This window comes from Giraffa tippelskirchi, chromosome 11 (genome assembly GCF_054371585.1).
Source record: "Giraffa tippelskirchi isolate mGirTip1 chromosome 11, T2T-mGirTip1v1.2.pri, whole genome shotgun sequence".
NCBI lineage: Eukaryota > Metazoa > Chordata > Mammalia > Artiodactyla > Giraffidae > Giraffa > Giraffa tippelskirchi.
Window position 1 is genome coordinate 148,592,621 of NC_137285.1, and position 15,287 is coordinate 148,607,907.

At 47.9% G+C, this 15,287-nt stretch overlaps 1 protein-coding gene across 13 annotated transcripts in view; it reads left to right on the plus strand.

Annotated features, from left to right (window-relative positions):
• CTNND1 (catenin delta 1) overlaps positions 1–15,287 on the plus strand; it is a 49,820-nt gene that overhangs the window by 22,051 nt on the left and 12,482 nt on the right. For 9 of the 13 annotated variants that reach the window (XM_081539014.1, XM_081539010.1, XM_081539017.1 and 6 more), the window contains 6 exons: positions 4,786–4,902; positions 6,082–6,348; positions 8,247–8,318; positions 9,053–9,205; positions 9,930–10,465; positions 14,178–14,641. In XM_081539014.1, the coding sequence (XP_081395140.1) occupies positions 6,154–6,348; positions 8,247–8,318; positions 9,053–9,205; positions 9,930–10,465; positions 14,178–14,641 (1,420 nt within the window). In that variant the 5' untranslated portion in view covers positions 4,786–4,902; positions 6,082–6,153. The remainder of the gene's footprint in view (positions 1–4,785; positions 4,903–6,081; positions 6,349–8,246; positions 8,319–9,052; positions 9,206–9,929; positions 10,466–14,177; positions 14,642–15,287) is intronic. The other 4 variants (XM_081539012.1, XM_081539013.1, XM_081539022.1 and 1 more) reach the window with 1 other exon arrangement.

Genomic DNA, 15,287 nt, shown 5'->3' on the forward strand with positions numbered 1-15,287 from the left:
CAACCGCTAAACACTTCAGGCAGGGCGGCTTCTGGAGCGTCAGCTCTGTAGTTCTGAGAAGTGCCCAGTTGGCAGGAGGTTGTGAAGAGGGCAGAGGCCTCTTTGCTTCTTGGTGCGGATCCTGTGCCGGGTTTGAGCTAGTGTCGGAGCGGGTCTTCCCAGCAGGGAGGAGTAGGAGAATTGTTCTGACTGAGCTTTGAAGTGTTCTCAGTTCAGATGGTGGAACTTCAAGGGTGGGTGGGGTGCTTAGACTTTGGACTTGGGTATAAGCACTCTGTGATAAGAAGCCGAAGAAAACTATCGACAAAATATATTCCTTTTGATTTAAAAATAAAGTGCGGATTTTCTCTTTGTGTGGTTGAACCGGACTGTTTGGTTTGAACTTGGCAAATGCCAGTCAAGGCAAATAAATACCTGTACCTGTCTAGAATACCTATGCTTTTGGTTTGATTATGTTCTGTAGTGTTACAGGTGCTGTGTTTTATTGATGTGTATTCTTCAGTAGGTGGCTCAGTCTGTATCTTTTAAAAAAGCAGTTTGGAACCCCTAGGATGATGTGGTTTTTCCTTATCATTGCGTTTAGAGGGAGGACATAACTTTATCTTTGATTCTGTAATGAAGAAATAGAAGGGAAGAGAGCTGCCTTTGAACCTGGCTACAGAAGATAAAGTTTCTTTTTTCTTGGTTTCTTCCAGAGCCCAAAGACTGTTTTGTGGGGTTTAGAGTTTTCCATCTGAAGACAAATAATCTTCCTCTTTCCACAGAGGTTTATATGCCTGATTTTGGTCATCTCTTTGGATATACTTAGCTGAATTGTGTGAAGGTGGGAGAGAGGTTCAGAGTCACCCTGTCTATAGTTTTACATATCTTATAAAGCTAAACTCTGAAAAGTAAAGCTTACCTGGGGTTATTTATAACTTCTCCAAGGTCTCACAGTCTGTTTTTGGCAAAGCCAGGTCTTGAACTCCAGGTCTTTTGACCTCTGGTCTGGAGATTAATCCCCCTCCTCCCACCCACCCCCCGACCCTTAAGAGTGTGAAGAATTCCTATAGCCTGTAGTTTACAGAACTACAGCTCTTGGTGAAGGGCAGCGTGTGGAGATATGTGGTTTCTTCAAATGCCCTACCAGCACCTCCAAAAACCTTAGTCCCTTATGTTAGCTGTTTGTAGTAGTATTAGTTCAGTCACTCAGTCGTATCCGACTCTTTGCGACCCCATGAACCGCAGCACTCCAGGCCTCCCTGTCCATCACCAACTCCCGGAGTTTACCGAGACTCATGTCCATTGAGTCGGTGATGCCATCCAACCATCTCATCCTCTGTCATCCCCTTCTCCTCCTGCCCTCAATCCTTCCCAGCATCAGGGTCTTTCCCAATGAGTCAGCTCTTTGCATCAGGTGGCCAAAGTACTGGAGTTTCAGCTTCAACATCAGTCCTTCCAGTGAATATTCAGGACTGAGCTCCTTTAGGATGGACTGGTTGGATCTCCTTGCAGTAGTATTAGTAGCAATAGCTTTCTGTACGTCAAGACATTTTCTAAGTACTTGCCATGGATTGTCTCATTTCATCCTTGCAACCATCCTATGTATTTTGTTTCTCCATTTTACAGAAAAGAAACCTGAGGGTTAGAGAGATTTGCAACAGAGCTGAGATTTGAACACAGTCAGTGTGATTCCAAAGTTGATATTCTTAACCTCTAAGAATTCTAATTCCAAACCATTTCTTCAGCCAGTTTATAGTAGAACATCATTGTGGGGATTGTGCTGTAGGCAAGTGACTTTTTTACCGTTACCTGGTTGACATTGTTGAACTGTTTGGTCTTTCTGGGTATCTGATTTAATTCAACTTTTTTTTTTTTTTGGTTTAGAATTCTTATAGAAGAGATTGGATATTTACTGTTGTCCATGCTTGAATATGGGAACCTTGTAGATTCAGGGTCTATAGGTCTTGGCTTGTTAAGAATAAAAAAAGTTATTCTTAGAAAATCTAGTGATAGGTGAATTGCAAGTTTCACCTGTTCACTTTGCTTCCCTCCCCCACCTTGGGGATCCCTTAGTGATCTTTTTTTTGAGGGGGGTGCTCTTACTGCACACCATGCAGGATTTTAGTTCCCTGACCAAGGGTTGAACCTGAGACTGTGGCAAGTGACAGCCCGGAATCCTGATCGCTGGGCCACCAGGGGACTCCAGTGACCTTGTTTAGTGAGAACAAGTGTGATCCATTGAAAATATTAAGTAGCAAACTGGTAAAGGTGTTGGCCTGTAGTCTTGAGGCTTTCCTGACTCTGAACTGCCAAAATTAGTTAATGGTTTGCAGATTCTGGTCTGTAGTATAATTTGTTTTTTATGCTGTGTGTGTTTGGCATGAGACTCAAGTCTGAGAGCTGTGTGGTGATGCACTATATAGCTTACCTAACTGCTTCATTCTCTTCCCCCACGTAGGCTTTCCTTTTCCTCCCATTTATTTATTTTTTTAATCCCCCTTATTTCTTATATGGAGACATTATGGATAACCATTTAACCTAAAGATAAGTGGAAACTTTTTCTTTTCCCTTTCTCCTTTGATATTTGGGAATAAAGCTCTTAGGAGTTGCAGGAGAGAGGTGCTGGACTATCATTTTATATTGGACTTAAGTTCAGAATTTGCTGTTAACTGAGACCTTGGGTAATTTCTTCACCTGTAGCCTGTTTCCTCATTTGCAGTAAAACTTCCTTAGAGTCCTTGGAAGAATTGCCAGGATAATAAATGTAAAACACTCAGTGATTGTTAGTTCTTTTCACCTTCCCTTTCTCCTTGTTAATAAACTGCTAAAGCCTCAAGTATGAATTGAGAGTTGATTATAGCTGATATGTAATTCTGTGATGGCTGCCACGCTCTGAAGAGAAGCACCCTACGTCCCAGAAACACTGGTCTAGGTGGGACCTCCTAGTAAATAGTGCTGGAGTAGGGAAACCAGCTCATCCACTCTTTAGAACCCAGGTATGCCCTTGATCCAGTTAATTTCATCTACTAGTTCACAAAATAGTTTTCGGCTGAGGCATTATCATTAAGTAATGTAATTGGAAGATAGAAACTAACTCTTGAAACAACTTAATACCTCACATTTATATAATGTACGTTGTCTCAGCTGCTCCTCGCTGCAGCTCTGAGTTAGGCTGGGCTGGCGGTGTTGGCACCTTAGAGATGAGAACGTGGCAGGGCCTTGCTGCCGTCATTGGCTAGTGGCAGAGCCGGGACAGGTGTGTCTTCTGAGTCCAGTTCTGTCCTGCAGAGCTCTGCTTCTGCCCTGTTTCAGGCAGAAAGCCTCCCCCATGCTTAGTCCTAGGAATCTAATCTTCTCTTTCTTAATGTTTCTACCTTCTCCAAATTAGGGCCAGGTGGTCGGCTTTGCAAACCATGGAGATGGGAGAAACTAATGTCTCCAGATCCTGCTTCCCAGATTGGAGCCCTGGGTAGAGCCCCCACTACCCTCCCTAAAGTCGTGGGGGCAAAAGGTGGCGATTTTATGGCAGACTGACAGTTTCTCTTTGCAACAGGGAATGTTGTCACTGTATGCTTGATAGTAGTGGTAGTTTGGTCTTTTATTAGCAAAGAAGATTACAGGGTGGAGCCTGCCCGAGTAGTAACTACAGTTCAGACAGACCTGGGAGAAGCTCTTGAGCTCAGAGTCCTCTTAGTATGGAAGGTCCGTAGGTCATTGATATAGTGGGTAAGTGCAAGTGCTTAAAATTCAGTAATAAAAATGAAAGGGAGGAACATTTTTTAAAAATAAGACTTTAGAGTGGCCTGTTGGAATGTAGGGGATTGAGAAAGTGACAACAGTCTTTGAACTTAGAGGAAGAACAGGAGTTGATAAGTGGCTGTGGGAGCCCAGAGCGCAGGCTGGAGGACCGCATTCTCTGGACTTAGGGCCTGGATCCCCTGGGAGGAGTCTTGGTGATGGAGAATTAATTAAGGAGTTTGAAAAGTGAAAGTTGCTCAGCCTGTCCGACTCTTTGTGACCCCATGGACTACACAGTCCATGGAATTCTCCAGGCCAGAAGACGAGTGGGTAGCCGTTTCCTTCTCCAGGGGATCCTCCCCTCCCAGGGATGGAACCCAGGTCTCCCGCGTGGCAGGCAGATTCTTTACCAGCTGAGCCACCGGGGAAGCCCAAGGAGTTTGTTGGACTCCTGTTTGTCAGTTCCTCTGGATACTCTTGCTTGCTGAATGCTGCATATATGCTGAAGCAAACAGGCCCGAGCGTCTGTGCTTGGTAGGGCTCTGGGGAGCGTGGGAAAGGGAATGAAGCAGAAGGCTTAGCCTGGCTAGTCCCCACACGCCTTCTCCAGCACGACTATTGCACTGGTTTCCCAATGTCTGTGGGCATGCTGGGACTGGGCTCTGACGTTTCTGCCTCAGGGGTGGGGAGGAGGGGGAAGGGCATTCCAACAGCAGTTTTTTCTTTCTTCCCAATTTGGTTGCTGGGAACAGGGGGTAAATGAATTTCTATCCATATTATATATAACCTGCTCTCAGTGCTCTACAGAAGTACAGGTACAGAAACTCGGACATGACCGCAGAATCCAGGTTTTAATGAAAACTGCATTCAGGGTCTGCGTATTTGAAAACAGCAAAGTCCAAAGGGCATCTGTCACATTAAGCAATCCCAGGTCATGTTTTAAATTACCACCATTCCTAGATTGTTTTTCCCCCCCATATCTGCCCTTGCCCCCCCTTTTTTTAATATAGTAGATATATTTTATTTTCCTCTCACTCCTGTTTTTTCCTCCACGTATTTCTACAGCTCTGTTCTTCCTGCTTCCTCCTTGCTGTGGTGGCTGGGATGCTTCTCCCATGATACTTTGGATCTAGACTGGGCTGTTCTCTGTTAAACCAATCAGTTGCGACCTTCTCTTAACAGGTGTGTATATAAATATGTTTATGAACAATAAAACAAATTTTAAGTGCTTTTTTTCTGGAGGGGTTGATGAGAGGGTGGGAAATAGAGGAAAGAGGGTTTATTCTGAAACCCACCTTTCAACATGTTACATTTTGGACTCCCCAGAACGTCTCCCGTTGCCAGCTTGTAAGAAAGAAACCCTCCTCAGTCCGTCAGTGTAACTGCGGCGCCCCTCCACTTACTAGGCAACTTGGTAGCCTGTGTCATAGGGTATGGGGCACTCTTCAGTTCTGAATAACTATCATTTATGGTGGTAGTTACACACAAATCCTCTATAGGTGCTTGGATGTTTACCTTTAGTTGGAGTAAGTAAAGAGGTAAAAATGGAGCCTATTTAGAGCTTTCTTCAGGGTGACAGGGATGTAGAAGTCCCAGCTCTTGACTAAAGGTTAGTATGTGAACTGCTTGAAGGCTCCCTTTATTATAGTTTCATATGATGGCTCCTTTTCCTACTCCACAAAGAGATGTGAAGGTCACTGAAAACAGTGCCGTTTTGCACACAATCTTTTTTATTCCGCTGCTTTCTTGTCCGTTAGCCAAGTCACACATTCTGCCCTCAATATTGTAGTATAGTTTTGAAAAGTAGAAAAGCCCCTTTATATATGTATTCAATTTGAGGGCCTTAGTTATATTTCCTGCCTTTGATGGTGGGCGTTTCTTTTTACTTCTTCCATTTCTTACGGGTATTTTAACTTAGCACGTTCATTTAGTATGTTTTGTCGCCATTGCCGCAGTTTCAGGGTTCAGATTTGGGAGCCGGCCCCTCTGTCTCAAGAGGCGGCTCGCCCCAGCGGGACCCTGAGTGCTTGTCTGTAGTGCGGAGCTGCAGCTCCACTGAGAAAAAGCCTGATTTTAATCTCGTGTATGACGGCAGTCCTTAGCCCCATCCTCTCTTTCTGACAGTGCAGGGCATGGGTCTAGTTGCACCTTTGCTCTCCATGGCTGTTCCGGGTGAGCTGTTACAGAGGGTAGTGGGCCGAGGACCCTGCTTGTGCAGGCGCTGGTGGTGGGCGCAGGCCTGGTGGCGGCTCTCTTTCTGCACTGTGGGCAGACCGCGAGGGGCCTTCTCCGGCTCCGGGGTGAACCGTGCACCTATCCTTTCTGACCTGTGGCCTTCTCTCCTCTCTCGCCCCCCGGTAGTGTGCAGTGAGGGGCCTTCTCCCTCCCCCCTCCCTCAGTGGGCCACCTTCCTCTTGCCCTGCCCTCACCTCCATGGACGACTCGGAGGTGGAGTCGCCCGCCAGCATCCTGGCCTCCGTGAAGGAGCAGGAGGCGCAGTTTGAGAAGCTGACCCGGGCGCTGGAGGAGGAGCGGCGCCACGTCTCGGCGCAGCTGGAGCGCGTCCGCGTCTCCCCGCAGGACGCCAGCCCGCTCCTGGCCAACGGCACGCTCACCCGCCGGCACCAGGTAACCCTCCGTCCGCCAGGCCTGCCAGCCGCGGGGACGGACCCCCAGAGAGGCTGCTCTCCGCATGGCGGCGGCGGGCGGCCCGTGCCCGTGCCTCGTGATCGCCTCTGCAGGGTGCTCGGTGCTGGTTAAGACAGAGGGGACATTGCTGCTCTCCCGAGTTGGGTGGACTTCCCTCTCGAAGCATCCATCTGACTTCCTGTTGGCTGCAGTGGGGTTTCTGGGTCGGGATGCCGTGCTGGTAGTGGCAGAGCATACAATTTGAAGCTGTACTCAAGTGAACTTTTTTTTTCCTCCTGGTTTCTCCCTTCCTGCATATCAAAAATTCGGGAAATTAAATGCCTGCCTAGTGGTTGGGGAAGTTGGACATCTTGCATTCTCATTCTCCCTCAGAACAGTTTGCTCAGAGGCGTGGCAGTGTCCATAAATTGTGTGTTCTGCTCCACAATCTTTTTATTGGCTATGCAAGTCATTTTTTGGAGAAGGGGTCATTGTTAATTCTTTTGGTTAGACTTGGAGAGGGAGCATCATGCTGTTGTTTAAGCCAGATGACCGCAGGAGCCAGTGGTCTCTGGGTTGGCTGGCTCGGCTGGGACTCGGAAGTGAGCTGGTGTTCGAAACGAGAAGGATCTTGTGTTTCCTATGGTTTCTGTCGTCTGACTCTGCTGTGATGTAATCTGTCTGAGGTTTTGTCTGTGCGTGTGTGTGTGTGTGTAGGCACTGCCTGATAGACTTCATCTTAAGAGATCTCTGATGGGAACCAAGAGCACGGCTCATGCTTATGCTCGTGATTACTTATTTATTTTTGAAATGGAGAAGGCCCCTCAGGCTGAGGAGCTTGTTGAGTGAGGATGTAATTTCTGTTGGGGATGTTCGGGAATTTGGAGGCCATGTGTTTGCAGCGCTCCTAGAATCTTTACAGGAACAAGAATAGAGGCTTAGGGTTGGAGGGGGATATACTGCAAAGGAGAGCAGCACTGCTCAGCTGTGGAGGTGGTGGGGAATTCCAGGATTTAGTACATGGAGTCTCTCTCTCTTTTATTTTTAACTTCTGCTCAGCAATGAAACCACACCCTTCCTTCTTCCTGAAAATAATGTTTAACTTCCTTTCCCTACAGCATTACATGTCCTATGTAATCGGAGTAGGGCAGGGGAAGAGTCTCTCGAGGTGGCTGAATCTCACTGTATTCTTTTTGAAGGGGAGTAGTCAAATGTATTTTTACATACTATAGGTCATTAGATTATTTCTTGCTGCTTCAGACGGAGCAACTTAAGAATGACATTTCTGAATGTGGATCTTATAATTTGGTGATGAAGATATTCAGACATTTGTTTGCTTGAAGGGACTTGAGATGCTTGTTTTCTTCCTGCTTGGAAAGAGAAACTCCTATCTCTTGCTTCTTTCTTAATGAAGCTGCCTGGTGTGGGAGTTTCCCATGGTTGTGGAGCATGAGGATGCATGAACAGTAAAGGCTTTAGGAAACCCCCCACCCTGGCTTTTCCAACTTTCCTATGTCCTTATGGCTTTCCAAAAAGACCGCACGGGGAACTTACCTTACTCAGAGAAGAGTTCTGAGTACCTACTATGTACAGGCGCTGTTGAGGGCACTAGGGAGGCACTGAACAAGACTGACCGAAGTGCTTGGAGCCCTCTGCCCTCAGAGCACTGACATTCTTCTGCTCCGGAGACCCAGGCCGCCCATGTCCCAGGCCCAGTCCCAGGCCTGAGGTGCTAAGTCTAAGGAGTGATGTGGTGGTTTTATCTGTACTGACAGACGGACTCCAGGCCACAAATGCCTTCTTGAAAGCCCTTTTCCTGTTTGGAAAAAAGATCATTTGTGTTTGATAGAGCAAAAGAAGGCCATGAAATGAACTGTCTCCTTGTGGCTCTGTTTCAGAACGGCCGCTTCGTGGGCGATGCTGACCTCGAGCGACAGAAGTTTTCAGATCTAAAACTCAACGGGCCCCAGGTACTTCTTTTGGTTCAAGGTCTGGGTTGCTTGTTCATATCTTTTTATTTTCCCAGCTTGAGAGCATATTGGTGTCTTCTAAAGCACCTGGCACGTTGTAAACTCTGGTTAATTAGTTTCTTTTCATTTAGTGGAAAAAAACGAAAAAAAGTGGAGCTTCAAAGTGTATATATGGTTTTATTTTGGACTTAATTATATTGAATATTGATTTAGTAGTTGATCCCTCAATTACTGCATCCCTTTTCTAGAGTGGGCATGGTTCTACTTTGCAGAAATCCCTACCTGAAATCTAGCCTTAGGCATATCTGAAAAATAGCATTGAGCCATTCAGAAGATAGCTCTTACTGAGGTTTTCTGGTTCATCTTAAAGGTTCTTATTGGGTGAATTTTTTTTTTTTTTGAAGGATCACTCAGATACAGATATAGCTGCTTTTCACACAGTTCATGTTCACTTAGATGACTGGAACTGGGAAATTCTGTCTGCTGTCTCTGCCACTGGAGTGTTGTTGATGTAGCTATAGTTAACTCAGTTCCTGTTTGTTAAATGAATGGGACTGGGAACTTGTATCTTCTGCCCTTTTGTGCAAGCTGGGAAAGTGGGAACAGTCACTCCTAACAATTCTGGGGCCCATGGAAGGTGTATTGTCTTCAGGGAGACTGCGCTGCTAGTTGGGATGGATGGTTAGTGTATGTGGCTTAGGAGTAGCTCTTTCCTTTTTCTCTCTTCCGTGCAGGATCACAGTCACCTTCTGTATAGCACTGTCCCCAGGATGCAGGAGCCGGGGCAGATTGTGGAGACCTACACAGAAGAGGACCCTGAGGGTGCCATGTCTGTTGTCTCCGTGGAGACCTCGGATGATGGGACCACTCGGCGCACGGAGACCACAGTAAGCCGGGCCTTGCGGGATGTCTGGGGTGAGGGTGGGGGTCTCCTGAGGTCTTTATTGAGGGGAAGGTCTGGGCTGAGGGCGGGGGTCTGGGCTGAGGGCGGGGGTCTCCTGAGGTCTTTATTGAGGGGAAGGTCTGGGCTGAGGGCGGAGGGTCTAGGCTGAGGGCGGAAGGTCTGGGATGAGGGTGGAGGGTCTGGGGTGAGGGCGGGGGTCTCCTGAGGTCTTTATTGAGGGGAAGGTCTGGGCTGAGGGCGGAGGGTCTGGGGTGAGGGCGGAAGGTCTGGGGTGAGGGCGGAGGTCTGGGGTGAAGGTGGGGGGTCCTCCTGTGGCCTTTATTGAGGGGAAGGTCTGGGGTGAAGGCGGGGGTCCTCCTGTGGCCTTTATTGAGGGGAAGGTCGGGTGAGGGCGGAGGTCTCTGGTCTTTATTAAGGAGAGGGCTGGGCAGTTCCTGAGGGTGGAGGAAGGGCCGGTTATCTGTGGGGAAGGTGAAGAGAGATGAGGAAACCTAGTGGAATGAGGAAGCCTCCGCAGCCCCTCCTTGAGGCACAGCGGCTGCCAGTGCAGTTTCCCTGCCTGGGGACTTCCCGGAAGATCAAAGGTAGATGGTGAGATTGCTCGCCATTTCTAGGGAAAGCCAGCTGGGGACGGAGGGTTATTTCTTAGAGGGTCTAGAGTTTAAAGCTTAATTTGTTCACTTCATTAATGTTTTCCTTCCTCGAAGGTCAAGAAAGTGGTGAAGACTGTGACCACGCGGACGGTCCAGCCAGTCCCTATGGGGCCCGACGGGCTGCCTGCAGACGCCTCGTCCATGTCGAACAGCTACATCCAGACTCTGGGCCGTGACTTCCGCAAGAACGGCAATGGGGGGCCTGGTCCCTATGTGGGGCAAGCAGGCACGGCCACCCTCCCCAGGAACTTCCACTACCCGCCCGACGGATACAGCCGCCACTATGAGGACGGGTATCCCGGGAGCAGTGACAACTACGGCAGCCTGTCGCGGGTGACCCGCATCGAGGAGCGGTACAGGCCCAGCATGGAAGGCTACCGGGCACCCAGCAGGCAGGACGTCTATGGGCCACAGCCCCAGGTCCGGGTGGGCGGGAGCAGTGTGGATCTGCACCGCTTTCATCCGGAGCCCTACGGGCTGGAGGATGACCAGCGAAGCATGGGCTATGATGATGTGGATTACGGCATGATGTCTGATTACGGCACTGCCCGGCGGGCAGGGACGCCCTCTGACCCGCGGCGACGCCTCAGGTGGGCAAGGAGAAGGGAAGGAGAGGGCCTTTCAGACAGCAGGAAGGGGCAGCTCTTCTTCTTAGGGAGCAGAGGCAGCTGGGGCCCCTCCCCCCTGCCTGTTTTTGTAGGAGACCGTCCTGATCAGCCCTCTTCTGATTTTACTAAACACTGACTTGCTTTTTTTGGTCTCCTTTTCATTATAAATATGTATTCTAGTTATAGAAAACAACCCTTAATAGTTACTGATCTGTGTCCTGAGGAGTGGCCTTTGGTTCTTTGTCAAGAGTTTCTTTATTTTCTGCCTAAGATTTGACGCCCCCATTTGGAACTTGATATCTGAAGCTATAGAATATTTGTTCTTGTGAATTTCTTCAACTTCTTGTTTGGTGTTAAGAACAAGGTTAAGAGTTTTCGGCTTTGAGGAGCCGAACAGACTTGAAAGTGAAAGTGTTAGTTGCTCAGTCATGTCTGACGACTCCATGGACTGTAGCCCGCCAGGCTCCTCTGTCCATAGAATTCTCCAGGCAAGAATGCTGGAGTGGGTTGCCATTTGCTTCCCCAGGGAATCTTCCTGACCCAGGGCTCGAAACAGGTCTCCTGCACTGTAGGCAGATTCTTTGCGGTCTGAACCACCTAAAGGTATGTAAGAACCCTCCCTGTGGTGGTTTAAATCTCAAGTTAAAAACTTTGATCTCACAAAACCCTAACACCTTGTGCTTGGTTTCTTACTTCTTATATTTGATTGTGACGTGAGCTGGGGTGGCTTCCTTACAGGGTGGTACTTTACTGACACCCTGAAAGGCTCACTAGTTCTGACAGTACTGGTTATACCTGGGGATTCTTCGGCGATGTGCCAAAGGCCGTAACTGACGTACGGACGGGTAGATGGTTCACACCGAGAAAATGCTTTAGAGTGGGAGCTGCCAAAGCTTTTCTGAAAAAGGGAAAGTTAGTCGCTCAGTCATGTCTGACTCTTGTGACCCCATGGACTGTAGCCCGCCAGGCTCCTCTATCCATGGAATTCTCCAGGCAAGAATACTGGAGTGGGTTGCCATTTGCTTCTCCAGGGGATCTTCCTGACCCAGGGATTGAACCCAGGTCTCCTGCATTGTAGGCAGAATCTTTACCATTTGAGCCATCGGGGAAGCCCTAAACCTTTTCTATAAAGGACCATAGAACTAATTTAGGCTTTGCAAATAATATATTGTTTTTGTTGTATGTCATTGTTCGTTTTACAAGCTTTTAAAAATATGAAATGATATGGTTAGATAGCATGACCAACTCAATGGGGCATGAATCTGAGCAAACTTCGGGAAATAGCGGAGGACAGGGGAGCCTGGCTTGCGGCAGTCCACGCAGTCGACAAGAGTCGGTCATGACTTAGTGACTGAGCAAAAACCACAGAAAAATATAAAACTGTTCTTAGTTTCAGGGCTGATGTGGCCCATGGGCTGCCAACCTTGTTTTAGAATAAATCAGAGACAGTGTTTTCTGAGCAAAGAGAAATAAGAATTAAAGGAGAAGATTTATGGATGTCTTAATGGTGAGAATATCCTACCAGCTGTTGCTGGATTTCTGTGTGAGGTCATGACTTTCTAAAGCAGATGCCTTGGTGCTCCTTGTACTCATATTAGGTAGCCTTGGTTAACAGCAGACTGGGCTGGGCCCAGGCTGGAGGCCCCATTATCTAAGCCTGAGTCACTCAGCTTTCAGGTATCTTTTGGACAGCAAATCCACCTCCCATGTGACTCATGTTTTATTCCTGGGTGGGGGTGGGGGGCACATCAGGTCTGAGCTGTGCGCAGCATGGAGCAGCAGCTGGTAACAGCCGTCACCAGAGGCGGCGGCCTCGGATGCTGGCGCCTTCTCTTGGTGACAAGTGTGCTTTTTCTGACTTCCTCATTGGTGAGTGAGTCGGTCTGAGTGGGTGCTGGTGGCCAGGTCATTCTCTGTTGTCCCTGCTTGTGGCCGTTGACATAAAGAAGGTTTGGGCTTGGTTCTTGGGTTTATTCCAAGGTGTACTGGACTTGGAAACCTGCTTGACTAGCTGAGAACATTTGCTGCTTCCTGTTCTCGGCCTCGGAGAGTAAGGCAAGGTCAAGTGAAAACAGTCAGGCAGAAAGATGGGTGGGGAGAGCACTGGACCTGAGGCCTCGGTGCGGCTGTGCGTTTGCCACTAGCTCTGTAGCCTTAGGCATGTCATTTATCCTTCTGGGCACAGCTTCCTTATTTGTAAGACAAAGGAAAGAATGTCATGACCCACTTGTAAAAGTGACCAAAAATCTTTATGGTGATTGTTCTGCAATTGCTTTATATTAAAATAATAATAAAAGTAAAAACCTCTTCACTACAAAAGTATGGGAGCACAACCATCCATTCATCCACTGATAAGAACTTCCCTTAACATTCTTAGCCTTTTCTTTTGTGTTCTTTTCCTTACTGATGTAAACACACTCTGACCTCATTCTTCCCTCCTGAAATGGAGTCTTACTTGATATGCTGTTTAATAGTCTACTCTTAACACTTAGCTATACAACCTGTGTATTTTGTTTCAGTGACATTAAAAAATAGTGATTTTTTTTTTAACTGACTGCTTTGTCCGTTTGAATTGTTTTTGAGTGGTCAATGTTGACAGCTCTGAGGCAAGCCCCCTGCTCAGGCTAACCTTGAGGGTTTGGTGACAGGGGGAGCGGTTGTGGAGTGAACCAGAGGCTTGTTTGGAGTGTCCCACACAGCAGAGTCTCCTCTCTCCTGTGGGAGCCACTGAGGGAGATGAGCTCGCAGATAATGGGTCTCTTCCTTCCTGGCTGTCATGAATAAATAACGGTGTGACAGACTCACCCTCTAGCGGTTGCTGGCAGTGCCGAGCAGGAAGCCCTGTCGGGTGTTTTTTCGCCTTCAGTTGCTCTGTCTCACTTCTTTTCTCAGTGGTTGGCTGTCCCAAATGTGATGGTGGCCAGTAGTGTCGATCTTGACAGAACTGGAAGTGTTGTCTTTAGAAATGGGAGACTAGAAACGCTGTCTCAAACCCATTTGTTGAGGAGCATTGATGACCTTGGGGTGAACTGTGCAAACTCGTGTCCAAGCGTACAGCTCGTCGGTTCCAAAGCTCAGTCCTACGTGAGGTAGCACAGTGTCCTGTACTGCTGCTACTCGAAAAAAAGAGAGACTGTAAGAATCTCTCTCTCTTTTTAAAAAGAATTTCCAAAATAGAGTAAGGAGAGGCTTAAAGGTGAAATGTGTTTAAGAGTCTTATCCCATCAGCTGTTTCCTGTGTGTAAATGCCTCATGAGAGCTGCTATCCAACGTTGTTCGCTGATTTCAATGCTGCCAAGTTTGTTGGTTTCATTAACTCTGCTGTTGAAGGTTTATTTCAGTCTCTCTTTGGAGACCTTACTAGGTATCGGGTATCACTCAAGCACTAAGCAGTCAGGATTTGGTTCTCTTTTGTGGTCAACTGTCCAAATGTTTGTTGCTCCTCCAAGCTAGTAAACGTCACAGAAAAAAATGATAGCTTTAATCTAATTGCAGATGCCTTTAAAAGTATTGTCTTATCTCATTAAGAAAAATTGATCAGTATGTTCTTTATGCAAAGGAGAGGTAAGATCTAGTATGCTAGAGCTGGGGTTCCTCCTTCCTTGAAGATGAGGGGTAATGGGAACTCTCCAAAGAACCAGACATGACAACTTGGTGTATTCTTTTCTCTCTCTTGGTCCTTCCAACACTGCAGGAGCTATGAAGACATGATTGGTGAGGAGGTGCCGTCAGACCAGTACTACTGGGCTCCTCTGGCCCAGCACGAACGGGGCAGTCTGGCGAGCTTGGATAGCCTGCGCAAGGGCGGGCCCCCACCCCCCAACTGGAGACAGCCGGAGCTGCCGGAGGTGATCGCCATGCTGGGCTTCCGCCTGGACGCCGTCAAGTCCAACGCGGCCGCCTACCTGCAGCACCTCTGCTACCGCAACGACAAGGTGAAGACTGACGTTCGGAAGCTCAAGGGCATCCCGGTCCTGGTGGGGCTGTTGGACCACCCCAAAAAGGAAGTCCACCTGGGGGCCTGTGGCGCGCTCAAGAACATCTCTTTCGGGCGCGACCAGGATAACAAGGTCGCGATAAAGAACTGTGACGGTGTTCCTGCCCTCGTGCGACTGCTCCGGAAGGCTCGCGACATGGACCTCACTGAAGTGATTACTGGTGAGTTCCGGGCCCAGGGGAGCCTCTAGTCTTAGGCTCAGAGATTGTGCAAGCTTTTCCAGATTTTAAACACTGGAGTGGGTTGCCATTCCTTTCTGCAGGTGATCTTCCTGACCCAGGGATCGAAGTTGGGTCTCCTGTACTGCAGGCAGATTCTTTACCATCTAAACCATCAGGGAAGTCTAATTTTAAAGCGTGGTTTGCTAATGTGTTAAATGCAGAAGATTCCACTTAAAATTCCAGATTCTTGGCTTCTATTTTAAATGTGCAGGAACTGGTAATAACAGATCTGTTTTGCTACCCAGTAGTTGGTCTGAGGTGATTGGGGCCTGTTCCATTAGTGTGTGTTGAACACAACTTTGTGGGTCACAGCACCCCAAGAGAAAGAAAGAAAAAGAAATAGCACAGATCACTAGTTCTCAGTTAGGGGTGGTCGTGCCCCCCAGAGGACATTTGCAATGTCTGCAGGTATTCAGTTGTCATAACTTGGGGAGGTTGGGAGTTGGGAGGGAGTGCTGTTGGTATCTAATGAGTAAAGGCCCGAGATATACGCATTTAATGATGGGCGGGATAGCTTTCTCCACAACAAAAATTATCTGGCCCAAAATGTCAGTGGGGTGAGATTAAGAAATGGGTGTAGCGGAAA